Source organism: Homarus americanus, unplaced genomic scaffold (assembly GCF_018991925.1).
Source record: "Homarus americanus isolate GMGI-L3 unplaced genomic scaffold, GMGI_Hamer_2.0 scaffold9741, whole genome shotgun sequence".
Classification (NCBI taxonomy): domain Eukaryota; kingdom Metazoa; phylum Arthropoda; class Malacostraca; order Decapoda; family Nephropidae; genus Homarus; species Homarus americanus.
This window is the reverse complement of record NW_024747359.1, coordinates 470,967-498,780: the sequence shown is the minus strand read 5'-3', so window position 1 is coordinate 498,780 and position 27,814 is coordinate 470,967. Positions and strand designations below refer to the sequence as shown.

At 39.2% G+C, this 27,814-nt stretch overlaps 1 protein-coding gene across 6 annotated transcripts in view; it reads right to left on the bottom strand.

The window, feature by feature from the left end:
- LOC121879563 (myelin regulatory factor-like protein) overlaps nucleotides 1–27,814 on the bottom strand; it is a 96,907-nt gene that overhangs the window by 11,052 nt on the left and 58,041 nt on the right. For 3 of the 6 annotated variants that reach the window (XM_042386215.1, XM_042386217.1, XM_042386216.1), the window contains 12 exons: nucleotides 10,080–10,167; nucleotides 9,474–9,590; nucleotides 8,415–8,633; nucleotides 7,649–7,728; nucleotides 6,965–7,363; nucleotides 4,944–5,124; nucleotides 4,525–4,636; nucleotides 4,131–4,291; nucleotides 3,712–3,913; nucleotides 1,743–1,943; nucleotides 1,391–1,522; nucleotides 374–466 (listed from right to left, as the gene is read on the bottom strand). In XM_042386215.1, coding sequence (XP_042242149.1) covers nucleotides 374–466; nucleotides 1,391–1,522; nucleotides 1,743–1,943; nucleotides 3,712–3,913; nucleotides 4,131–4,291; nucleotides 4,525–4,636; nucleotides 4,944–5,124; nucleotides 6,965–7,363; nucleotides 7,649–7,728; nucleotides 8,415–8,633; nucleotides 9,474–9,590; nucleotides 10,080–10,167 — 1,985 coding nt within the window. The remainder of the gene's footprint in view (nucleotides 1–373; nucleotides 467–1,390; nucleotides 1,523–1,742; nucleotides 1,944–3,711; nucleotides 3,914–4,130; nucleotides 4,292–4,524; nucleotides 4,637–4,943; nucleotides 5,125–6,964; nucleotides 7,364–7,648; nucleotides 7,729–8,414; nucleotides 8,634–9,473; nucleotides 9,591–10,079; nucleotides 10,168–27,814) is intronic. The other 3 variants (XM_042386219.1, XM_042386220.1, XM_042386218.1) reach the window with 2 other exon arrangements.

Below are 27,814 nucleotides of genomic sequence, written 5' to 3'. Positions count from 1 at the left end.
TTATTAGATTATGATGACACTTACATTTTGTAAGTTGTGCGTAAGTTTTACGCGAAAGAATAGGGTATGTGGCATAAAAAGTTACCAAACATTATTATCATCTCAAATAAATTCCTCTTAGCAGAGTTAGCTAGTGTTAAAAATAACACAATTACTGGTACCCATAAGCAATCATGGTGCCAAGATAGACATCATGGGTGTGGATTACCAAAACCTCAGTCTTTTGGAGCAGTGCCATAATGAATATATGGTACATTCTACATACAACTAAATACTCTGTACTGGGTATCAGAATTGTCAGAAGTGAATGAGTAAGGAGCTCTCCCAAGTGAATTTTATTTCAGAGCTAATTAAAAATGAAAAAGTACTGTACCTTGTTCACCAAGAGAAAACTTTCAATTTTTTCTCCATTTGAAAGTGTGACATCACCCGTTGTTTTAACTGCATCTGGTATGACTTCTTTCACCTAAAAAGTAAATAAAAACATGGTATTGTATGCATAAAATATTACTTTTTATCAACTTGACCCCACCACTACTAAATGGGATGAAATTTAGTATAAATTTTCAATATAAACTAAAAAATTGGGTAATACAGTACCTGGAGATTCATCATTCCTTTAATGTCATTCACTCTTTAACATTTGTTATTCCCCTGCTACAACATTGTTCTAAGATTTAATTGCTTGGTTTACCTACTATGCTTCATGAAGCCCCACGTTACCTGAAAATAACATTCCCATCTCCACGAAACACCAAAAATCATGATCCCCAATCATACAGTACATGCACATTGTTGCTTCCTCGGCATTATTCCCTTTCGTATTCAGTAGCCCCCTTGTCCCAACCCTCCATTGTTATTTTGATCTTCCCCTCTCCTCCACAATCCATTTCTGAATTAAACACTGATTTCTACTGTATCAATTTTACATAAATCATTCTCTACATCTCCTTACCCCTATAATAACCCTTGATCAGCTATCAATCTGATTTTACTTGCATTTCCTTCGTTGCTTCTTAATGTGTTTTGTATTCTGCATCTTGTTCACCTCAAGGATTGCTCCCACACACATTACTCCCAGCATTTCTAGTGTACTTCTTCTTCTGGTATCCAAACCACTATCTCCATAAGTTTTTCAGTGTACCTTTTTATTTTCTTTCTAACTACTTTAGGAATCAATTCACCATTGTTCCATTTGTTGACACATCCAGCCCCCATATACAGTATGGAGGATTAAACACCCCACTGTCTCCTTTCAAGTTTAATGTTGAGGCATTCCTTATCCTCCTAAAAAAAATCCAAGATAACTGAAAAAACTACAAAATATATGAATAATTGCCATGCATCAGTTATATTGTATGTTTAATCTAAACAAAGAAGGATGACTAACCTCTTGAGCTATAACGCCAGTGTCGTACACATCGTCACCTTTCATGCCAGCCTGTTCAGCGAACTCTTTCCTATAAGCATACTTCACTACCCGCAGATTTTGCACATTCTTCAGCTGCTCTTTAGTGTCCATCTGAGAGATAAAGGACAGTTAGTTAAATTATATTGCATCCTCCTCCATCCAAGTTTGTTCAACTCTCTTACCAACCCAACTCTTCATTAACTCAAATATAAAACGATACAGTACTGTTGTCCAGCAAACTAAAAACAAATTTATATGTGAATAACCCTATATCCTTATTTACTAATTTATTTGCACTCTTTAACTCCGAAATTAGGTACTAAAGACTCACCTCAGCCACATCCTTCTTAGCACGTTTATCAGAAGGCTGAAGCAACTGGCCTGTGATCTTGAGGTTACCGTGGATCACCAGCGCCTCATCTGGTCGGTCAGTGTTAATGCCCACACGACCCATATGGTAGATAGACTCAGGGTATGTTCCTCGTTGAAACGTGTATTCAACATCACTTTCAAACTGACCTGGATTTGATGCCTGAGAAAAACAAAATGGGTATGATATATATATATATATATATATATATATATATATATATATATATATATATATATATATATATATATATATATATATATATATATATATATATATATATATATATATATATATATATATAGTGTGAGGAAAGTTGGTGTCTGGTAAACAGTCACAGGGGAAAAAGTTACAGAAAAGGTCAAGTCATAAGGTGAGACTGGTTGGTACTGTACAGAGCAAATTAAAAGTTAAAATGTACTACTGCAATTAGTATGATTTGCAATTTGAGTTAAAATTACTGTTTTGGCACCAACTAGGGAAACATTGAGCTCCTAAACCACCCCCAGTGAGGTTTAGTGCGTCCAACATATTAGATCGAGATATTTAACATGTCTATGTTCACTGAATTGTAAAAATATGCATTATATTAATCAAAGCATATAGATGGGGTATATGCTGCATCAGAGGTTAATGACAGGTACAGCGAGGCGCATGGCCACGGGGGTGATGGGGGAAGAGAGGGTCATGACGCAAGTGAGGGTAGAACAATGTTATCATGCATAGCGCCACATCATAATGTCTAATAATTCAAGTCTAACCCATATTTTTTATCCCTGTGTGCGTGTGTCTGTCCTTATTTGCCTGGAAGCATGTGTATATGTTTATGCATGTGCGTGAAGCCTTCGTGTGTGTGTCACCAAATTAACTTCAACGTATTTAACTATTATTCTACCTAAGTAAAACAAACTACAGTTAACCTCACTATGCACCACTAGGCATTATAAATAACAGTACCTTTGAGGACTTCTCCACCCTACAAGTACAGAATGAAATTATCTGGAAACAATCAGCATAAATATAAAAAAAAAATGGCGAAGCAAAACATCCCTGTATATTACGTCTCAATATATAAATGCAATTGTGATAACCTATTATGTACTAAGACAAGAAATAATATATTAAAAAAAACCTAATCTTTACACGTGAAAACTGATACTGCGCAATCAATTCATTCCTAGAATATGGGCGTGTTCTGGGGGTGATAGGCGGGCGAAGACGGTTGAATACGGTATACTGTAATGATGTAATCTATGTCCACGCATTCTTATTTTATTTGTTTAACAATATCACAGACACTGTTCACATTTGTAGTGCAAATTTTCGTCTTGGAACAATCTTTGTGGTGTAATATTTCGCAAATAAAGATTGGAGGATGTCCCGAGTTATGAACCAGAAGTAATTTTCTGGTATCACGCGGGAAACATGGAAACAAATAGAGTACCGCACTAATGTATACAGATATCTTGGTTAACATTAGGGAAAATTAAATATATATGAAAACATGACTCTTAATATGACCATTTTTTTCACAGGATGGCCATACGGGAATAGGCAGCTAACCTTTGCAAAAAATATATATATACTGTACTGTATATTATATACACGTCACGAAGCCTATCAAAACCTTGTTGATTATGACGTCAAATGTAGCAGTTGATTGTAAATAATAAGTGTAGTAATACAATATAATATCAAGAGCAACAACAGGTCGATGACACATGATACTCTACATTCCTCAACTGCACAATGACTATCTCAACGAACTAGAAGGCTCCTTCGACTGCCCTGAGCGCACAAAAATACTAAATAAACAACAATTTAGCATGGAGCAATTTAAGCATTACTAAGCAACCTTCATCTCTATTTATGAAAAAGAAAACAAAAAGCGAGAATCTGAGTCTTACAGCACCTTCAAGAACGGACTTACCCTGACGATGATCTTCTCGGAGGCATGGGCGGCGATGTGGTACGAGTTGTCGCCACAGTGGGCCTTTAGGGACACCACCAGATAGAAGTAGCGCTGGTCGGGGTTGGGTTTGCCCTTCTTACGCATATTGTTGCTGGTGGTCTCCGAGAAGTGCAGGCGACCCACCGTGATCTTACTCATCTGGTCCGGCTTCAGTTCCACGCTGTCACCAGGAGGGAAAGTATACACTATATGGTAGAGGCACGGTACTGGTCACAGTGCATTATGGGGCAGAGGTGCAAATATTGGGAAAAGTGCATCTGAAGAATGTCGACAGACCAAAGATACGTATCTGACACACACACACACACAGTGATTCAGTGTGGATATTGTGTATACACGATACAGTACACAAAAAATTCTGAAGCAGCAGTACTTACGGGACGGGGTGGAAGGCCTTCTTGCTCCTGTCACTCTGGCTCTGCTCGACACGGATTACCTGCGACGGCGACTCAGTCTTGACGCCGAAGAAGTGGACATAGAAGCGATCAACCTTTTGTAAGCCGTCCGGGCTCTTTACGAACACGGGCTCGCCAGACGCCTAGATCAGGGAACAAACACAACAGCTGTGTATTGACCAAAAGTAGAAAGAGCTGCTTAAAATAAAAACCGTTTAAGACTTCACATGTAAATCTTGAGCTAAATGATGTCTGTTGCCCTACGATGGATCCCTCTTCTACACATCACTTACCATAGTGTAGGAATCACTTTACCTACTTTACAGGTGAGGAATAAAACTATATAACTGTTATTGGTGGTTTCTCATGTACTAACCTGGACGTGGACAGTGACCTGAAAGTGGTTCTTCTTCTGGCACACAAAAGACTCGTCTGGGTTGGAGAAGTTGAAGCCTTTGTCAGCGTCCACACGGAAAGTCGGCAGTGGGCTGTGTCAAGGAAACGTTCATCATTAATCAGATTATACATTTAAGAAAGGTACTTATATTATCATCATTACCGATTTCTAGAAAGCTACCAAACAGTATATAAAATGCACACAATATGTACTCACATCGTTAAATGTCTACCTTACAGTACTGCGTCCTAAACACGACTGTGAACTGGGAAGCTACAAATGTAAAATGTCCACTGTAATAAGCATATTAAAGTACTTTTTTACATTTTCAAAAAAAGAAGTGAGCATAAGCTTGACAGTGACGGTATGAGATACAATTTTCAGCAAAGGTTACTCACAGTTCTTTCAGAGCAGAGTCACACAAGATGCTCCAAGAGTGCTGCTGGAAATTGTGGAAGCGGATACACTGGTAGGAACTGTCGAGGAAGGAGCCGCCGGTCGAGTCCATAGTATACTCATCCTCCTCTGTGTATGACGTCACCGCCACATTAGGGCCCAAGTGGCTCGTTACACCTTGATCTGTGGGGCACAATAGCAGATATCACATAATGAATATGTGGGACACAGCAGAGATGGCGCAGTGAAGACAATAAATGCAGCGTTGAAATATAGCAAACAAATGCAGCTTCAAATATAGCAACCTTGCAACAAATCAAGCAACACCATTCAGTGTGAATAAAGTTTCCCTTTTATGTGCGACACAAAAGCTTCAAGATTCGGCTGGTTATATACTAAACGACAGTCAAACTAGCCTTAGTTCACCTATCTTGTTTATTTTGTGAACGATATCCAACAGACACAATTCAGTTACTTAACATGACAGTAGCGTATCCAGTTCCAAAAACAGAGATGTCTATAACTAAAAAATAGCAACATCCAGTCAATCACCTATTTTTCATTATGCTAATACATGGCGTTCAACATTACCCATCGCAACATTACTCGTCAGATTATATTGGTAATTTGGTACGTCTCAGAATAGAAACATTCGTCACTGGATTATACAAATATGTCCATGGGTAAACCCTCACCCATTACAGAGGTGTACAGTACAAATACGCCATGTCAGTTCATTTGGCTCTGCCGCTATGTTTCATAATGGAAAGCAAGAGTGTCCTGCATAATGAATAACTCCTAACCTCGTACCACAGTAGATAATAACCACACAGATACTGGCCAGGCAGCCAATTAAGAGATAAGTAGTATTCTTAGAGGGCTAATATGGTGTCGCATGACGAGTGCGAGTTACCGTGACGAGCGGTTAACAGCCAGGCGATCTTGCGGCGGGCGCTCAACTAACCAGAGCTCGTGAGGCGGCCAACCCAAAACCTGTCTAATCAACGCTGACAATCCACAAAGCTAAGTGCCACAATTATCTCAGGTAATCACACGCCGTATCCTAAAGTACTGTCAGTAGATCAAGGGTAAAACCGGGAACACGAGTTACACAATATTGTCGGTCGAGGATTTATAATGAAAGAGAAGCCAAGTAAGACATCACAGCGCCAGGCAGCACGCACGAAGCATGTCTGACGGGCCCTTAGCGGTAAATTTATGACACAGCTGGAAAAGCTAAATATAGCAGGCATGTGCGGTCTTCCTAGAACAAATACTGCGATATTATGGGTAATTTGGTTATCAATAATGGACTTACGTTAGAAACACATATTTACTTTGGAAATTTATTGCTACAGATGGACTGGGTGAGACAGGGGTATATAGAATGATTGACAGCGAGAAAGTCTTGGCGTGTAATTAAGGGATAAGTCTGGTGTGTAGTCAATCAATTTGAGCTTAAATATACAGCTTGATTAAACAACGGCGACTTTAATCAAGGAAATAGTGAATATAAGAATGGCAATTGTGTAAATGATAATTAAACAAAACAAATGGTGGCTTAGGAGTGAGATTCTTAAAACTAAATTTGTAGTTGGAGAGAAGCCTGTATTGCCAAGCATTATTTAGACATAAACAAGTACACTGCAAATTGATGGAAAACACATTAATTAACTCGTCCGAAAAACTGTATGAATCTTTAAAATGTGCACTGTACTAGCTTTAGATCTGAAGATGAATGGATGTACAGCAATCGAAACGTTATGAAACCATGATCAACATCACGGATATTTCATCATTCCATTGGTCTTTCCATATGAATAAATTTCAATCATATCATCAACAATATCTAAAATCACGACTCATACGAAGCATTTCCCCGTAAATAGTGGTGACAGCCTACTGGCGTCAGATGATTTTCACATTTAGAGGGTGAAGGTGATGAATATACTAAAAAAAATTATAAAACCGCCAGAGAGAATAAGGAAGAGACTACAGAATTCATATTGTAGTGAGTGCTGACCTGGCTCCTGCTTTATGTTGACCATGCCGGCGAGGCCACCCGAGTCATTCATCTTCCTCTTCTTGGCGGCGGCCACACTGCCCGCCCCGCCACCACCACCCGAGGCTGGCCCCTGACTCACCACGCCCTGTGTCCCATACACTGGCGACCCCGTGGATGCCAGTCCTGTACCAGGCACCGACGACCCGCTAAGAGGTGACCCTCCTAGCATGAGAGGCTGTTGGTAGCCGAGACTATTGTTACCCTGAAGGGGGGCGTGACCAGTGTTGTGGGAGGGGTTGGGTTGGTGGGGGAGGGTCTGGGGTGCTTGCATCACTGGATAAGGGAAGGCCATCATACCGCCACTGCCGCCCCCAGGGGGACTTGTGTACATGTCCGCCATACCACCAACTTTTTGGTCTGTAAACACGAAGGGGGGAGGGGGGAAATATGTACTTTAGTAATCATGAAAATGACTCTGAATATTTGTCATTCTTCATTGAACTAATTCTTAGTTATGGAGTGTAGTGACATGAAAACTGACCTTGGATGATTGCCAACTTACCGTAAACTAAGGCTGACGTATTGTATCTTATTCATGACAAAATTGACTAACCAGATCATTACTGTAAAACAAAAGACTGGAGGCGACATGTGTAGTCGGTTACATAATAGTGACAACTATAGACGTGTGTTAGTACTCACGTGGGGAGAGGTTGGGGTGGTCCGGGGGGGAGTAAGGAGGCTCTGACCCCGAGTCTGGAGGGCTGTCTGGTAGATGGTGTCTGTGTGCACACAATCAACACACTTATACTCCAAAACCACAAACTCGGCTTCACAAACCACCAGATTCAATAACCCCATGAGTATAAGTTCAACGTAATCAAGGGTATGTAATCATATTGAAAGAGATAAGACATCGTACTAAAAAAATTAAAGTTACTCAAGGGATCAAATGATTGTACTCATTTCAGATATTAATAAATTAAATAATTCAGAGTACTCAGGAGGTTAACATGGCATTAAAAGGGGTTCAATGACAGTTCTTTATCTACCCGGACAACTATTAACTATTTACAGCGACTGAGTCTAGTCCAAGTCTTTGCTCAACACACCGTACATGTTATACCTCCCTCACTAACTTGTAATAATATACTTTATACCAATTACTCCAACACAAATACCTTATCTTACATATCCTAACATCAACAGGGTACAAAACAAAAATAATAATTACCAAGAAACTAACCCATAAACATTCATTCTAAAATCAAGAAATTAATGTTTAATAAAATAGTATAACACACGTATACTCTTGGTCTCCTTTATGTATTATACCTTTTATATGTTTAATTAAAGACCCAACCACAAAATAAAAGCCATTCAGATGCATTACTTCAAAAGCCATTCCTTATAGTCACCCAATATTAAGTAACAGTAAAAAAAAAAAAAACTAGCCTGCAGCACCCACCGATAACCCTTGTAGGCGGAGGAAGAGGAGGAGTAGTAATAGCTGTGATAAGGATTGCAGTAGCCAATAGGTAGGGATACACCACCCCCTACTGCCTGTGGTGGGTGCCGGATCCCACCAGTGTCACTACTGGTGGGGAGGTAACCACTCATGCTGGCGGAGGAGGTATCACTAGAACTGAGGTCAGGGTGAGTCACGCTGTGCTGGGAGTGGGCTTGGCTGTGGTGAGAGTTTAGAGATAGTGAGCGAGAAGAGACCTCAACGCACCTCTAACATCTACTCAAGACTAAAAACCGATACAAGCAGAAGAAATCTTACTTAAAATGAGATGTTTAGGGGGACGTGTGGGCCAGTCTACTCCCTTTATATGCTTTAAAGTGAAAGATATTTAAAAGACACTGAGAGAAATCACTAAGACTTCTACTACTAAGAAACGTAATTTTAAAAACAAATCTATTTAGAACAAAAATATTGTAAAAAAAAAGAAAAACATCCTGAAGAGACATGCAGGAAGAAACTACAATTTTATCTAATACAACTATATTATTACTACAACAACAACATTTTACACTACTCTAAAAACATGCGGGTATGCTACTTCTTATCAGTAATACCAACACCATTGTAAAAATAATAATAATAAACATGTTAATAAATCTACTGAAGAACAATATATCAGCAACGTTTGGTGTTTAATCAGTGGACAGAAACTGGAGTCACCTTATGGAAACTGGACAAACTGACAGATAAAAAAAATATCTAGATAAGATGATAAATTATATAAATACATCAACATATACACTACAACAGGTTATACAACTTTCTTAACACTGCAACAACTGGAGGAGGAGAGGGGGTCGTGTTGCCTAATTTACACTTTATTGAACTTGTGTTACGTCACGGCACTTCATCTCTCCATTTTCCGTACACTGATGAAAGGTTTTGTTGTGTGTGTGCATTTTATAATAGTCCATGCTTTTGTAATCTTAGTAAAGTAGGATTTTTTTTTAAGAAACCTGAATAGCGTTTAAGAGGTTAAGTGATAGTGAAAAAGCTTACTGATGGTGAAGGTTGGAGTGGTGATGGTGATGGTGGAGACGGGAGGGGGAGTCTCTTGGGGTAGCGTTGCCCAATGCCTTGATGTCGGCCATGCCTCCCTGCAAGTCTCCAAAATACCTACGGGAGGGACGATGGGGCCTGGTCATCATCCATCACCCTGTTTGTTGACACTCACTCACAGTCACTCACCCAGTCGCTCACTCACTCACCTGACTGGCCATCTCGGTGTTTGATTCCGTCAGGTCTTTATATTTTTGAATCGGCGAAGACTAGGAATCAATCAATCTCTCTCTCTCTCTCTCTCTCTCTCTCTCTCTCTCTGTACAGTATCTATACCTCAGTATCTTCTTTTATAACTCAAACTATAGAGTATATACTGAACATTCATCATCGCAGTCACCACTATCCTTAGATGAATCAACTCATTGTTTACCATTGTATACCTTCATTGTCAGAGTAGGTTACTGAATTAATGTTAGTTTTGTATTATGATTAAACTGAATAACTATCGATACTGTATACCTATAAACCATTACTGCCACGCAAACCACTACAGGAGGAACAGGTTTGGTCCTACCCGTTACTCACTTACGGTACAGTACTCACATAGTATCATTGTTGTCGTCATTGATGTAGCTCTCCAGCTGACTTATATCCAGCCCATCGTTGTCTATGCCGCCCTCCCAGTCACGCTCTGTAGAGATGAAAACAAAATATAATGAAACAAAACTAATAATTATATTAAGTACACCAAAAAACTAAAACAATAATACAGTAGTTCTAAAAATATAAATTAGGTTTACGTTTACCTGTATGTGTGAAAAGAAACGTCTCTCCCGCTCCATATACAGTACAGGAAAATCAATACTGTACGGGAAAGTCCTACTCTTAATGTAAGTCCATTTTCTCTGGTAAAACGTTATTGATATATGTTTATGGCGATCATACAGTATCATAGTGATTATGATGATTAGGTCAAATGCTAACTTGAATTTTCATTGGTTTTACTATGAGACAACTGCAGTGTCTACATCTTTACCTACGAGAAGAGGAGATATAAATGCGTTGTAGAAAGTTGATCACTGGAAACATCTTAAAAACTACATGTTTCCTTGATACGAGAAACTAGACGTCGACCAGACAAAATGCACGAAAATTGCATGACTAGTTGAAAAAAATCATTATAAATGTCATTAATAATAAGAAACAATAGTCCAAAGCGTTAAAAAAATAAAAGTATTTGTATTTCCGTTGAGTTAGGTAAGAACGGTCATGGTCCCAGATCATTAAGCGAGTCACAGGAGCGTTCCGAGGAACCAAATCATAAGGTCTCGCGCTTTTATCTTGTTCTTCAGTACAATTAAAACGACAGTCTAAATCGGACATATTATCAAATGAATAAACACGAGACCTTGAACTAAAGATTTAAAGAGTACTGTAACGCCACAGTGAAAAACTACACACAGACTGCTCCCCGTACTTAACTTTGCTCAAGGGAAAACATTCCCCATAATTTATTCCTGAACAACACTTAAAATAATTCTACCGGAAAATAAATACGGAAAAGTACAGTGTACGTTAATAATAATGTAGTGTATATTCTTCTGAACACAGTATACGAGGTGTAGATTTCCTGAGTCTTAACATTCAGCAACTTCTTTAATACAGGATGTTGCTCCACTCAAAAGTTTGTTCCACCATCAACAAGCGAACTCCACAGTGTACTAATATGCCATAAAGTACACAAGGGTTAACGTAACGAGGAACCCAATCTACCCCTCCAGTCGGGAATCGAGGCGAACACTACTACCGAGAGAACCACTGTCCATCATAAGCTGTTACCATAGTGACCGCTTCTGACTGACCCATACGTGGACAACGATACAATTCAGTCAAGAGTTGTGCGAGTTACGAACAAGCAAACATGGCTGAATCTAACTGTCCTGATGTGAGCTTCAACAACTATTAAAAGTGAGGCTACTGAGGGGCTTAAAAGTGTGGCTGACTCGTGGTGATGAATGACCCGGTAAGTCACGCCCGCTGCTGTCGAGAACGAAATCATGTTACTCTACGGTCTTACGCCGAACATGATGGCGTTTTGACAAGTTACTGTCGTTGCCAGTGATTCAGTTGATGGCGATTCTCTTGTTGCTAACCTGATTCCTCTGCCACAGGTAATATTTATTTGCTGTACAAAACCCCTTAGAATCTCTTATCTTCAAAATAAAGGAGTTAAAATTACCAGTCTCTTCTCTTAATAACCTACCTACACCATCCCTTACGTGCGAAAAATGTTCTCGTGTCCAAAAGGTAAACAATAAAATCAGTCATAATGGTCTGTGCATATGTACTGATGTAAGTGGTCCCAATGCAGGAAGGTTAGTTTGTTGTTGTGTTATCTTACAGTATCTGCTGTGAGGTGATATCTTATCTCAATGTTTACGTGGAGCGCGGGGGAGAAAAGTGTTAACTGGTAGGAGTCATTAAAGGTACACGTAGTATTGTTCAAGATAGGGATAACAGCTTAATCGTATGGTAGTGGTTAAGTCCGTTTAATGCCATAACAAAGATCTACAGCGAACTGTACATTTCCTGACACAATGGTTCCTAAAAATCGATTGCTCAACAATTTTACCAAATATTTGTGAGTTTAAAGAAGACATTTACTAATGAAACAAATTAAAGTAACTAGAAAGGCTGCCTCGTGGCTTTTATATGTTCGAATAATATCCACAAACCTCAGCATTTTACTGTAAGTATTCGAGATAACACTGGTGCTTGCTATCTATTAAGTTTACACATTAAGTCTTACAAACAGCAGCGGCAGGAAAGAAGTTTTAAACAAGTTATAGATTGAGGACTCCGAGACAGTTCTCGTAACCTTTAACCAATATATAAGTCAAGGAAGACTATCAGGCTTATGACCGACTAGTATTTGTACCACTGCTGAATCCTGCACGTGTACCACTGTTCAATACTGTACACTTTGCTCACACATACACACAGCTGTTCCTCTTGTGATCTCATAGTACAAGAGAGATTTCCTAACACATTTCAACATACACTTTATGTTAAGAATAAAGAAAACTAAATATCTAGCAAAAGGTCGTTGCCAAGAAAACGTCCAAAATATAAACTAGTAGAACAGTTTTGATCCAGAAAATGCCATCTTAAGAAAAGCTTTTTAAACTTTCATTATTCTTTTCTTTTTCTTTAAGAGGATCAAGACAATCTGATAAGTCTTTCACCCACGTGGTCGCTTACATGTATCTGATACGCTTGGCCGTTGATGCAAGTCTTTGCTAAGATAATTTACACTAACAAACTGTCCATTTACAAATTTAACTCGTCATCAGTGTAAACGCTATCTTGAGCTCACTCAGGTTTTAAGAGACAACACGCCCCCGTCCAGTGGCGGATTCTTATTGCCGTTAACACTTCTCCATAGTTTTACTTTTAAAGATCCATTATGCTTGGCTGTTAACAATTAACAGAATGTAATCCTAATAAGACCAGAGCCAACCAAGGCTGAAAATTACAAACACCTGGACCACAGGCTCCTAGAATTAGGAAACGCACCTGTAGCAACAATCGGATCAGAAACCGTTTCGGATGGACGTGAAGCGTTTCACACTCACGGCGGCGGGAAACAAAGGCAGGGATCACTTTCTCCCGACAACTTACGGTGCTGTACTTCACGGATCAACAACTGATTTTTTTTTTGCCGAATCGGAGAAAAGGGGACGTACTGCATACGATAGGGAATTTAAAAAAAAAAGGAAAAAATGAGTGAACTGCAGGTAGAAAGGACCAAAAAAATCCTGAAATGTGAGATAGCTTAACCTATCCTTACTAAGATATTCTTACTTGAATAATATAATACAAGCATATGATACGTACAGTACATAGCCTAGCCTAGGCTACACAAGTCTTGCCCAACAATGCGGAAAAAAGTCGTTCCCTAAGCATATGAATTTAAATGTTAAGGTTCAGTTACGTTAGGTTTAAGTTCACTCAGAACATTTATACATCGTTAGATTTACAACTTACATATTTATAAAGCTTAATATACACATTAAGTTAGCCATAACAGAGACCATGTCAACTTATCAGGTAACTATATTATTTTTTTCTAGTTTAGTGATACATGTATGTATATGTATGTATAATTTTATGCATTCTTTAAATAGGTCTCCTGTGATAATGATCTGAAGAGGAAAATATATACAATAATGAAAAAATAAAGTCATGCGTTTTAAGTTATTGAAGAAATTAGATAAAGATAAATGAGAAGAACGTGATAATGCAGAATAAATGAAAGAAAATGAGAACACACGAGAACATGATAGGCAGAACACAAGACTATGATAGTATACAATAAGGGAAGAACATGACAGTACATAAACAGGAAAGAACACGACAGTACATAAACAGGAAAGAACATGACAGTACATAACAGCTGAAAGGACTTTTATTAAACCACATTTAGTATTCATAAATTTTGCCTTTTTTGTCGACCCGAAAATAAAATGAACCAAAACTAACAACTAAATCGTAATCTTCCACGCTTTTAAGTCTTGTGTAACCAAACATGAAGAAACAATAATATATAAACACATTTTTTCCCTTTCAATAGATAAGGACTAAAGGAACACGAAAACTAATTAACTTCACGAGATGTTAAAAGAAGAAAATTAGGAAAATAACAGTGTGCAGGAAAGTCACAATCCGACTTCACGTTTCACGAACCAATGACGCCGCCGCCACCTCCTCCATAACAATAGAAATTAATGGTTAAAAAAAATGCTGAGGAAAAACAGCATTCAATAAGTTCCACTTAATAAATAAGAGAAATCAGTAAATAATATGAGGAGAACTGTTACAAAAAGATATCGGGAGTGATGAAAAGTGACGTTTATTACTTGGTGAGTGAGGTTTTAGCATTAGCGGGAGATTAAATACAAACGGTAATAATAAGTAACTGTACTCAACCTTATAATGGATTCATTCCCTTATTTTCGTATTTATTGAAGTCGAAGTACAACCGGATGCTGCTAATTAGAAAGACTTCTCAAGGTATAAATTTCATTTTAAATAATCTGGAATTTATTATTTTTAATATGGCCTGTTTCCATAATGCCGCGAGTCAGTTAAGACCCTCTCTCCACCCAACATCAATAACTATCCCTAAGCAACACAAATGACCTTCAAAACGTTCATTCTTCCTTATAACTCTAGATTCCCTCAAACACAAACACTAGAGCGACTTTCCTTAACTCCCTCCCACGAGTCAATAAAACATTTCCTGTATCACTAGGCATGAATGACGCGGCAAGTCCATCCTGGTGCGTGGGTCAAGAGGAGCCATTAACGAGTACACACCGACGACGTCCCACGCTGGCCACGATTTCCGCCCTCCCATTATTATTAACCAGCTACTGTACTCTTGTTTCTACTTCCTGGAACACCATTCTCAGCCCCTGTTGCTGCTCAGGGTACCTAACCAAACCTAATCTTTTAAATCCTAACCTAACTTGAACATCACCATACCTGCCAATACCTTATAGAACTTAACAAAGGACTCCACTTGAAGTGTGGGAATCATGTGTAAAAGGTTACTCTAGTTAGCATTAAAACTTGTGTTAAATATATATATATTTTTTTAGGGTATAGTTTGTGGTGCTGAAAGGTGACACTGGATGATAACTACCAGAACACAAAAAAGGTAATGACGCAGTAAAACACAAAAAAAGTATGGGTACACAGATGTTAACACGAGGACGACACAATACTGTTATATACCACGAGTACTGGAACCGAAACAATGGATCGTAGAGGTAGTGAAACAACAACAAAGGTTTGCTAGAGTATAAGAGCTGTAATAAGTATTCGGGAACATGGTGATTACTAAGACAAAAAAAGTAGTCATGGAACGCAAGTCTCGAAGTATTTATTTCAGTGACAAAATAGTCTTTTAAAATATTCATTTTTTTCTCTGTACTGGAACAAACACTACGACCGGACTTGAACTAGCAACAGAGTACTGGAATAGGTACAGTCGTGAACAGAAGTCCTGTCGCCCCTTCTACTGCTCCACGAACCCTGAGATTCAGACTCATGAATCCGAAGCATTTATGGGCAGAATAATGCACCAGTGTCTACTGTTTCGGGTTCATGAGTCTGAATCTCTAGGTTCGCGGAACAGCACAAGGAGCGACAGGACTTCTGTTCACGACTGTACATTACTGGAACGTCGACCCCCAAAAACTTAGTGCTGGAACCTGTAATCTGGTCAAATAGTTATGAAATTAAGGTAGATAAAAACACCACCATCGGATAACAGATTGAAAGAAGACTTCATGTACTGGAAGACAAGGTAAAACAAAGACTCCCCAAAGTACTGGAACTAAGACAAGCTAAAACAAAGACTCTCCAAAGTACCGGAAGAAGAAGTAGAAAAAGACAACCAAGACCCCAACTACGAGACGGACATCATCAGAAGGTAGAAGATATACAAGGAACCTGGTGAGTGACGTCAACGGTGGAAGGCAAAGTAACCAGCAGGAACAATGACCCGAAAGAGAGAAAGATGACCAGAGCGAGGCGTAACCTAACGACGACGCAGGAAACGCTCTGACCCACTGCCTCACAGTCAACGGCCAACCTCCACCGCCACCGTCCACTGGCCTTCCCATCACCAGCTGTGTTGCACTTCCCCACAACAACACCTTTTCTCGCACGAAAAAAAAAAAAAGTTCATCGAAATATCCCCCTAAGAACATGGCGCAACATTACACACACACACACACACACGAAGCCCAGCTATCTCAAGTACATACCTCGTGATTAAACAACCGAGCAATACCTGTGGGTTAGATTAGGTTAGCGTCAGGATGTTTAACACGAAGATGAAATAGACCAAAGGGGGTTAAATCTTCAGGTGACCCATTACCCATTACTATCCCCTTAAGTTTATCGTTAACATTGTTTACGTGTGTAATAAACCACAAAACAAAGACAAAATATCAAGTGATGGTGAGTTTTGTGGCCTCTCATGGACATCACCCCGACAAATTGATAAACTTCACAAATTCTAAATACAAATTTCTCTCCTTGGATAAAATGTTACATCGCTTTTCTGTACATATGGGGAACAGAGATATATGATACTGCATTCAATTCGTCCTGATTTTTGCTTGAAGCCTAAGTTACTGATAAGGTCGTAAGGTTTTTTTCAGTTATCAGGCAAATGTTGTCAATAGTTTTAGCCGTGTACAGAATATTTTTGGGGGGCCAAGTCATTCGCCTTTACTCACACAACTTAACTTTTAGAATTCCAGTAAAAAAAATAACTAACTTTTCAAACAAGTATGAACCACTGAGCACTGCCAAGCTTCAGGATATACCGCAGTGTTTTGTTCCGCTTAAAATCAGACAAATTATTCAGTGATTTTATTTAATTCGCCGACGAGCCGAAGGAGCGGAAACAATGACGAAAGAAAAATGTAATTGTGTACATCTCGTGAGTCCATATTTGTAAACTTTAGTACAATTACATTTCAATTAAAGGTAATCGTGACTTTAAACCTGTTATGAAAGTGGCGCCATTGAAAGACCATACAGAGGAGCTATCTTGTGTCTACTGCGAATGTTACGTTTTAACTTTGTGGTGTAAAATGTTGTGTATATCTAGCAGTATTTTTTATTATAATTATAAAATGAATAATAATAATAATAATAATAATAATAATAATAATAATAATAATAATAATAATAATAATTATAATAAATGTTAATGATGCAGATTCGGATGGTCAGTTGTGAGCCATAAAAACAAGTGTCGACTCGAGTTCACAAACATTGCTTCCAACAGTCAGCTGGGAGGCAACAACCATTCATATTTCACATCGTAACCGCTGTGTGTTCCCATTGGCCCAGATTTCCACGAGTTAGAAAGAACCACAATTCCCAGTGGTGACCGCTGACCACCGTGCCTTCCCGCACAACTGCCCGTGACTCGGCCAACATAAACATTACTAAATTCGTCACAAAATGCCGACTATTTTCCAGGACCTCAGTTTTTACTTGTTTGGTTGAAATAGTTTTAGTGCCACCATTATACAGGGAAATGTACAGAAATAAACAGTTGGTTACAGCACAACAGTTATCAAATTGAGAGGTATTCTTTTGAGTGGAGATAATTTCAGTAATGAATGGTGAACTTTACTGCGCTGTTCAAGGAAATAGACTTACTCCCTTTTGACTTAAGTAATCTAGGTCTTCCTCCACTCCAGTTAACTCCCTGACCATCTTAGCAAACACAATAACAGCATCTCCAACGATGATGAAAGATAAAATGGCCCTTTAACAAATAACGTAAAAATTTCGTTCCAAAAATGAAAACATCCAACATGTCATCGAGAAAAAACGTATTACAGTCTTTTTAATCATCGGCGAGTATGTTAATGACAACACAAAACAAACACAACACACTGTGGACGCCCAAGAGTTGTCATCATTCTAACACACTATACAGGCTACACAACACACTGTACAGGCTACACAACACACTGTACAGGCTACACAACACACTGTACACAACACACTGTACAGGCTACACAACACACTGTACAGGCTACACAACACACTGTACAGGCTACACAACACACTGTACAGGCTACACAACACACTGTACAGGCTACACAACACACTGTACAGGCTACACAACACACTGTACAGCACTATATTGTACCACTGAAGTATAATGAGTAGTTAACAAGGAGCATGAAAAAAATAATCCACGAAGAGAAAATTTCACCAATCAAATCCCAAGACTTAGAATAGTAAGAGTTCAATATCCCACCACCGCCTTCAGCTCTCCTTGACGTCCACCATACAGCAAGTCAGATTAAGGTAAACTGGGTTCTTTAGATTAAACCAGATTTAGGTTAAACTCACTTAGGTCGAGTGAAAGTTTGTCTCCCTTGGTCTGACGGTCCATTCAGGGTAGTGTAGATACAACAGACTAAATACAAGGAGGATTTTAGCCTAGCCCCCCCCCCAACTGTAATGGTAAATATCAGGCGCAAAACAGCAACAGTACCCTGAAGATTGGTGGTAGGCGAGCGTCGTATCCACCACCATATGACATGATAAACAGCAGCCATTGACCTTAAGGTATAATGTACTCTACTGGGATGACAGAAACGGGAACTGATGCTTGATTCTCAGGCTTTGATAGTACTGGTGTGTGTGTGTGAGCAGGGAAGTCCATCCACTACGATGTCTGACAAACGAGGCAGGAAAAACCCATCACTACTACTGCCATTATGATACGGTTGACTGTGTGTGTGTGTGTGACGCTAATAAAGAAAATAAAGGATCATTACTACAACTTAACTAACCTCAGATTCATACATTAATATCATTAAACGGAACTAGAGAACACAATTATTTAGTTACGATACTCAAACGTATAATTTCGAATCAATTTATACCGGTTTAAAAAAAAGTAAATCAACGGGGTTCTCAAAGGTCCCCATTAGGTGGAAAAGTTTACCCGGGAATCCATAGCGATTTTAAGTCTTGGCTTCCCACTACCTTAACCTCCTCCTCACCCTCCCTCCCTCACGCGCGCACACACACACACACACACACACACCAAAAAAAAAACACACACACAACCACGAAACACTTTACCTGTGAGGGAGTGTAATTAGCTGTCTTAAGTGTTGATTAAGTGATTACCTGGCCACTAATTACCGCCTACCTGTCTGTCTCAGGTGTTGGTAAATACTCATAACTGAACGAACGATTACTCAGGACTGAACGTTGAGTTTTAAACGTATACAATAAACTGTGAAGTAATAATGAACGCTGAGAACTGATTATCGAGAATTAAACGTTAACTATCAGACGTTGAAATTTGAACGTTTAGAACTGAAGGATTTTTATCGAACGTTAAGAAATAGACGTTGAGGACTGAATATCGAACTAAACGCTAGGAAATGACCGAAGAAATTTTAACGTAAAGAAGCAGTACTCTATAAATGAACATAGATAATCCAAAGTACACACACACACACACACAGAGGCGCCGCCGCTTTCATCAGATGAGGAAACTGGTGCATCGTAATTGATTAAGGTAACACTTTCATTGAACGCCACTATGAGTAACCAATGGCCAACAACCTACTAATTCCTCTCCAACTTGCAATGCCTTGATGACACTTTAAAGCGATTATAGTTTAATTGAAAGACCCAACATTATAGTACACACGGTAGTCATATCACTGTACTGTACTATAAAAAAATTGAGACGCCAATTTTATTAGTTGGGGTAACGCGACGATTTTATTTAGCAGAGACGTATAAACAAGGGGTTAATTTAAGTAGATAGTTAAGAATAAGTGTTTTTAATTGTTAGGTTTCAAGAATGACTGATATTACTCGGTCTAGTTCAGTAATACAGATTAGGTGGCGTTACGTTATTAGGCTTCTGTTTTGGGATCCTTTGAAGAATCTCCACTACAACTTATTTCACCTGAAGATTAACCACCCTAACGCAAACCTAACCTATGATAACCAAACCCATCCTATCCTAACTTAACCTAAATCCCCCATGTAGTGTTCGGGTGGTTAATCTTTAGGTGAAACAAACTGAGGTGGAAGCTTTATGTTCTTATAAGACAAATTCGGTCTGCTTGAACTCGTCGTGAATGCCGCCATGTTTTACCCCGACATGGGCCCTCATGACCTGGTTTGGAATGAAGATGCTTATGTCCCGTTGGCGTGGCAGCATTGTGTGGCGCTGGAGGAGGTGAAATGACGGTAGTAAAAGGTCCCGTGTGGGGGTCAGTAGGGTCTCGACCTGGCCACAAGACCTGGTGACCTGCCATTCGCGGGGTCACTCAAGTTCCCTCGGGTAACTGTTGTTGCCGGGGTGAGGTACCGCTGAGGGTCACCAGGCCTCACCACACCTCCTCACCAACATCCGGTCATTGCTCATAGTGTACCGCGGGTGACGCAACACTCATACACCCAAGTACAGTACTTATAAACGTTAAGTCTTGCGTTTTAGGGAATACCAACTCATACAGATATTTTCAATACATTTCTGAATTTTTTTAAACACGAAGACTTGGATAAATTGTAGATATATCAAGAAAACGAAGGAATCTTCTGTAGATAAGGGTTTATTTATCATATTCACTTATTTCCATGAAGTAATAACAATAATGGAGATAAGTTATCCCAATTTCACACGAGTCCACAAACAAGGCATCGTAGATTTATACATACACAAGTACACTAACGGCATGTATACTTTGACACATGTATACTCTGTAAGTATCCAACTCGCGTCTTTGGCCAAGTCCTTTAATCTCAGGCAGTAATGGGCAAAAATGAGAAGCGACCGCAATATATAACCATGATTTTTTTCCCCAACAGGGACAAACGAACTGAACGACTACCAATAACTTACTTCCTCCCTGGCAGACACAGACAGCACTATACTATACGTCAAGAACCAGCAGCAGTAGTTTAAAAGGAGGAGGATGGAGGTGAGCCAGCCAGGCACTAGGGTCACACACACAGGTCGGGGACACGGGCGCCACAAAACCAAAAATCACCAAACATTAGCCGGGTCACACAGCCGCCCCGCGACCCACTCCACTTACACACCGCCATTCACGCCACAAATTACCACAAAACCGTACATCGTGAACTGTACTTGAGGTAAGGTCAATATGAGTAAATTAATACGGTTAACTTGTTTAAGAACGACCTGGGAACTACAGTATATTGATCATGAGAGAACAAAGCGACCGTATTGTTCCTCTAGGCCGGACCGTTTTCATCGGTTCTTATGTAATTACTGCAATGAAAAGCGTCTTCCTGTTGAGTCTCTTTACAGTACGTATCGGTAAGACTCATTAGAATTATAGGTGTACAGTGTATCTACACCAGCGTCCCACACAAGTAATTTTCAGTCTAGAACAATGTAATGACTAGGCTAAATACACGAACATATACTAAAAAAACAAAAAAAATAAAAGACCCATTAACGTCGAACAAAACCTCACCTCTTCTGTATTTATGCGGGGAGATTTTATAACATGTAAATCTGGGAAAACGAGTAATAATAATGTCACGCTCTCTGAGGAAGAACGCGACAAAATCTGGCCACAGCTGACGCCATTTTGACGTTAAACTTCACATTTGTTGAACTAATTTCCTTTTAACCGTTAATACAGCGTAGCTTCACACAAGCTGATGAAGAACAGGACCTTTTTTTTGCTCTTCAAAGTCAAATGGTTCCTGCAGGTGCTCCTAAACCTTCCCTGATACTCTTCTTAGATGACTTTACCTCCACAAGTTTGAACACTTATTCTAAACTCAAATTCTAATCTAAATAGTCCATATTCCATTTACCTTCAGTCCCGCACGAAAGAAACATCTCTCTTGAGAAGACAGAGATTCACGTATACTGATGACCTTAACTTAATAGCGGAAAAAAACATAAACATGCACTTACTATAAAAAGTCTGAGTAACGCTAAAACTTAAAAAAAAAAAACCCACTGCCACTTCATAACTGTTATTTCCCTAGAGCGTGTGTGTGTGTGTGTGTGTGTGTGTGTGAGAGCCATGGGCGGTCCTGAACCTGCGGTAGCTGTACTGGGCGGACAATGACGTGTCCCCGCAGGTGAGTCCTCTTCCTACCTTCCCGCCCCCCCTTCACCTCCCAAGGCGTTAAGAGTGAACTTCCTTTCCCTACCGCTAGAGGCCACTGGGACGCTCACCTCCAACGGAACTTCCTTACTGATGGACGGAGGTTTCGGCCCTGAGGTCAAAATCAGGAAAATAGTAAAAAATAACAAAATAAAATAAATAAAATAAAAGTCTCCCACGAACAGGTTTCACAAGGTAAGGAAATATCTTGGCCGAATCGTCTAATGCTGAACCAGTTAGATAAGGTGGAGTTATGTTATCAAAACCAAGGTGAAAACATCCTCCTCGGCGATAGTAAACATCTTGGGGTGTGAGTCTCTGCGTTTCTCTACTATATACAGTATTATTCTTGCATAAAATATAATAAAAAATACTTATGGGAGTATCAGAAAACAGTCAAAATTCTAACCATCCTTAGCAGACATTGAAAGAAACTCATGAAGAGCATTTTATCACTCAACTCTAAGACCAATTTACGTCGATTTTTTTTTTCGGGCATATAAAAACTCAACTTCTACTCACGCCATTTATTTTTATGTATTACTTTGTTATTATAGATTTCTTTCCTGTTACTTTCGGGGACCAAAAAAAAAAATATCAACGCTTGAATGAATGAGAAAGTGGTGACCAGAAAAAAACCCACTTGGTTAAACGGAGAGGAAAGCGAACCGTTACGAAATAAATTAATTTAAAACCAAAACGGGACGTGAGTCATTAATAATAACGTTCACAACATGACAGACAAGAACACGTACACACACACGAACACGTACACACACACGTACACACACTGGTCAGGAACGTAACATTCATTTTCACACGTGACTGAGAATTTAAGATTTACTGAATTATTTTTTTAACGTATTTATATCAACGTTGATACAAAGATGTTTTTTCATTCATTTCAATAATTAAGCTGAAATAAATCAATATAAATATCCTTGTGTTTATATTGGCAAAAATACGTTTTTTTTTTTTACCATAGGGTCTTGGGTATCGTCAGCTATTCAATGCAGTCACTCGCCAATTTATTATGCAATCGCTCCGCTTTTATATTCGTTATATATATATATATATATATATATATATATATATATATATATATATATATATATATATAAAATATAATATGTTGTTTTAGTACAGCAGAGAACCAGTGTACCAAGACTATACCTACATATAAAAAGAAACTCTTACCACTGAATGTTATGCGTCACTATAGGACTTGTATACTGTCACTGCTACAATTCAAGGGAACCGTGGACCTGGGGACATGACCAAACTTTAAGAGGGAGAGTTGCCAGGTTCGCCAGGTCCAGTCAAGCCTCAGTGCATGCATCTCTCTTCGTCTGTCACACACACACATACACACAGACAGACACACACACACACACACACACACACACACACACACACACACACAAAGCTGGAATACTTTCAAACATGCGCTCAAGTGAAATATCCAGCTATTGGAATGTGTTTTATCAGACCGACACTATTTTCTTCTATAGCTCCATCAACAACTCTCTCTATAGGAACAAAATCTAATAATGGCTGTGACAACCCTTCCATGCTCCACTATATAAAGATCAATTAGTGATGGAAAAAATAAGGAAGGTTTGCGTTCTGTTTTGGCAGTACTGTCAGCTGGAGAGTCACCTTAGCGGATGTGAAGAAATCCACAGTACCAGACAGAAATAAACATATCATCTTAGGGTGTTTGTTCCCATCCACTATAGTACTGTATATGGTAATCCGTACTGCCGTTGATTACTATAAACTAGCCTTCACACATCACGCTCTTCACAATATATATTACCAATCAAGTTTATAGAGACCTGACGATTGAAACACCAAAGTGATGCAGAAAACTGGAGAATCATGACAGAATAAGAGCAAGATGAAAGTCACTAGCCGTCATGACACACCATCAACTGAGACGGGAGGAAAAGTGACACGTCGATGAATGTGGGAGGTTTAGGTTAGGTTATTAAGTGAAAAACAAAACAAGTAAAAAAAACACGAGATAGAAGTGATGGTGGTGATGCTATGAACACCCATTTATCTTAGCCAGGTGATCGATATAATGTTTAATAACTAACAAAGAAAAAAATACAAATATTCGCCGTATAAACAAATCTTGAAAATAATATATCTCCTTGTATCACATATAAACTCTTGTCAACGGTAGAAATAAAAAAATACACACTCGCTCCCCCCAAAATATCTATACACGGCGGGGGTCTGATCGATCAATTTCAAAACGAACACTGCAACTCCTGTTACCTCTGTAGGGTTGTCAAAATTATTCGTCTACTGTGTCATTTTCCCTCGGTCATTATCGGTGAATTATTATGACATCATTTCCAAACGTCTATCAATCAGTGACTAAAGTTTAAGACATTACGAAATATCTTGGGTGGTGGCGGCAGCAGTGGTTTCGGTCATGGTATTTGTTATTCTTTAAGTGTTTCTCAAATTCAATCGTTTATATGAATCAAATACTACTGCTGGAGAACTTGCACTCGTGTGACTTTTTTTGTTCCTCTTGGGGTTAATAACATTTCTTCCTCAATGACGAAACTTTATATTCAGTGCAATCTATTTGAGTACATATTATATTAACAAGCCTTCAAAGTGTGTGTGTGTGTGTGTGTGTGTGTGTGTGTGTGTGTGTCAGAACAGATAACTTTAATGGGAAGCTTCCAAACACGTCAACTGATCATTCATTACGTGGAGGGGTAAAGTTAACCAGGAAACGTCTGTACAGGAGGGCTCACATAAGGACCCAGTAACTGACTGATGTTTACACTACAGAGGAACACAAACTGCAACAGTGTATGCAGGGATAATTTCCTGGTGGTCAAAGTGTAAGTTAACTAGTGTTTCATCTTACTATTGTTGTATTATATTTGTATCAAGAAACTTAGCGTTGTCCACTTGTCATTCACCTACAGTACCGTATAATTACCACATACTGAGGAACGACTAAAGTGACTGCCAGAGTTACTGGACTAGAACATCCTCCCAGCAGGGCGCACACTAAATTATTTTCATTTCATGCTGAGGAGAACCAATGTAAAGTATGCACATGGGTTATGTAAAATTCATGGCACACGAGTATATATGGAGTGTGTGTGTGTATAAATATCTTGTATACTACGTCCTTGAATGAGTATTTATTAACTCGGTTGAAGATGTTAAACTCGTACACACGTAAAGGAACTTACCCAGTGACGAAACACGACTGAGTCCGTCATTAACACACCAGCGTAATTTTATAGCCAAAGTGACGACCGAGTAGCTCTTTTGTTTACCCTCCGCGTCATAACAATGGCAATCCTCATTGTGTGATAAATGCGTCGGAGGAGTCTGGAAATCGAGGTTGAAGTCCAGAACAATAGTAGTGAAACGCTCGGCCAAGGCGACCACGACACACCTTACGAGTGTTTGTTTTCGTGGCCTCATTATTACTACCCAACACTAGGACCAAAATCTCACTAAATCCATCCTCGCTTTGCAGTTATTCCAGAGGATAATTATGACACCACACATCAATTAGCCTTTTACCCGAATAATATTGATTTAATAGGTCCTTGAACAACACCCTAGAAGGCAATCAAATGAGTTTAATTCGAAAGGTAAAGTTTTGCACTAGAATAGAAGGCGTCTGTTATTACCCAAATTAAGTTGGCTAAGAGAAATGGGAACACCACACGAGTACAGTACACAACCAGTTAGTTTGGTTCAGTGTATTATGATTCTACCTGCCTTAAAAAACAAATGAAAATAACAATGTTTTCTTACCCCAGGAAAACCGAAGGAACATTTTGTAATCTACTTATGAAAGGAATGACAACACCACAACGAACACCTCAAGACGACAAGGGGCGTAGATACGTTCATTGTTTACAGCCTCCATTAACATAAACAAAATAATAAAAAAATATATAACTAATTGTATCCAAATTTCATCCCGGAGAAGCAACCAGCTGGTGAATACCCGTAACAAATAAAACAGTAACCACTCAGCATTAACCTCCCACCCACCCTGAGGCCTGAACCCGGCAACTGGACACGATGTGGCAGAGATGGGGAGACGATGTTCACACACACACATCATAGTTCCAGTGAGAGAGAGACTAGAGTTATTATGTAGCCGGAGTCAGTTATAACGTTCCAGGTCGAGCACTTGATTAACTCCACGCCTCCACCCATACACACAGCTACACCACCCACCTCCACATTACAGCTACACCACCCACCTCCACATTACAGCTGCATCATTACTGACTGTTACATATTGCTAAAATGTTCAGATATTCATTTGATATACATTTTTTTTATAAAGGTTTCATCCTAACCTAACATAACCTATTCCCCTGACAATACATGTATACTATGAGACACGAGTGGGCATAAATTTTTCGTATTTTTCTTCAATCAAAGCCAAGAAATGTTCATTCACTTACATTGAATAACAACCTATCTATGTATAAATAAACCGAATTTTACTATATACGGTCCATTCGGCAGCATGAGAGGCTAGGCCCATCATTACACTATAGGCACCACATACGTGTCACCCTCACTCCTTCCCTCCCCCACACCCCATGATGACACTGTATTGTCCCCCCGAACAAAGAGTGAACCTCGCCTCCCCTGTGAGCAGTCGTTCGATCACACCGATACATCTACAGTAGACTTCCCGGGCAATTCACCACCGAAATTACCCCCAACGTAATGATAAAAGAAGACAAATTCAGGCTTTTTTTGGACGTGTTAAGTCTTTATAGTTTGTTATGTGTAGCAAAATTATTTAACGTACTGGATGAGACAATAACAGAAGACGTGGTGGAAACATAAGGCCTTCTGCACCAGAGCGACCATGTGGTGACTTCACACACCTGGATCAATGCTCAGGGTGTTCAGTTCAGGTTGGGCCGTTGAGGGCAAATTGACTATTGGAAAATGTGGCTCAGTGTTTACGTCTGCTATGATTCTACCACCTGTACTTCCCGTTAATGTTGATATATAACAAGATAAATGTTATATCTTGTCCTTTATATATATCAAACTTCTATATAAGTAACACCAACGTATATTTTTTTTTAACTAAAGTCTAACATTATCAAGGAAGCATCGAGCATCTACAGTATCTCTTCGCTGAATTTTCTCACTTTCATTTTATTTGGGACCATAAACCATGACGGATATTTTACTCTCTATATATCTGGTGACACACGAAGTATTTACCGCACCGTTGACATCATTTAAACACGATTAAAAAATGTTGACGGAGACTTTCCAGCGGCGGCGTCACGTCATGGAGCGGGAATGAATGTCACTCTGGTAATGGTCAACTTTTTTCTTCACTCGATATATTGCCCCAAAATTTTTTCCCGATTTTTTTCACCCTTCTGGTAAAAATGTGTGTGGGGAGGGGGGGTGTCACGTACTCTTTCTACCTGACTTGGGTCGGGAAATCACCGGTTAAAATATAAACATTACAGAGATATATTGTTTATTAATCCTCTGTACCTGGAACCATAGAGAAGGTTAGGTTAGGTTAGGTTTTCCTTGTCTTATAACACCAGTAAGCCATCG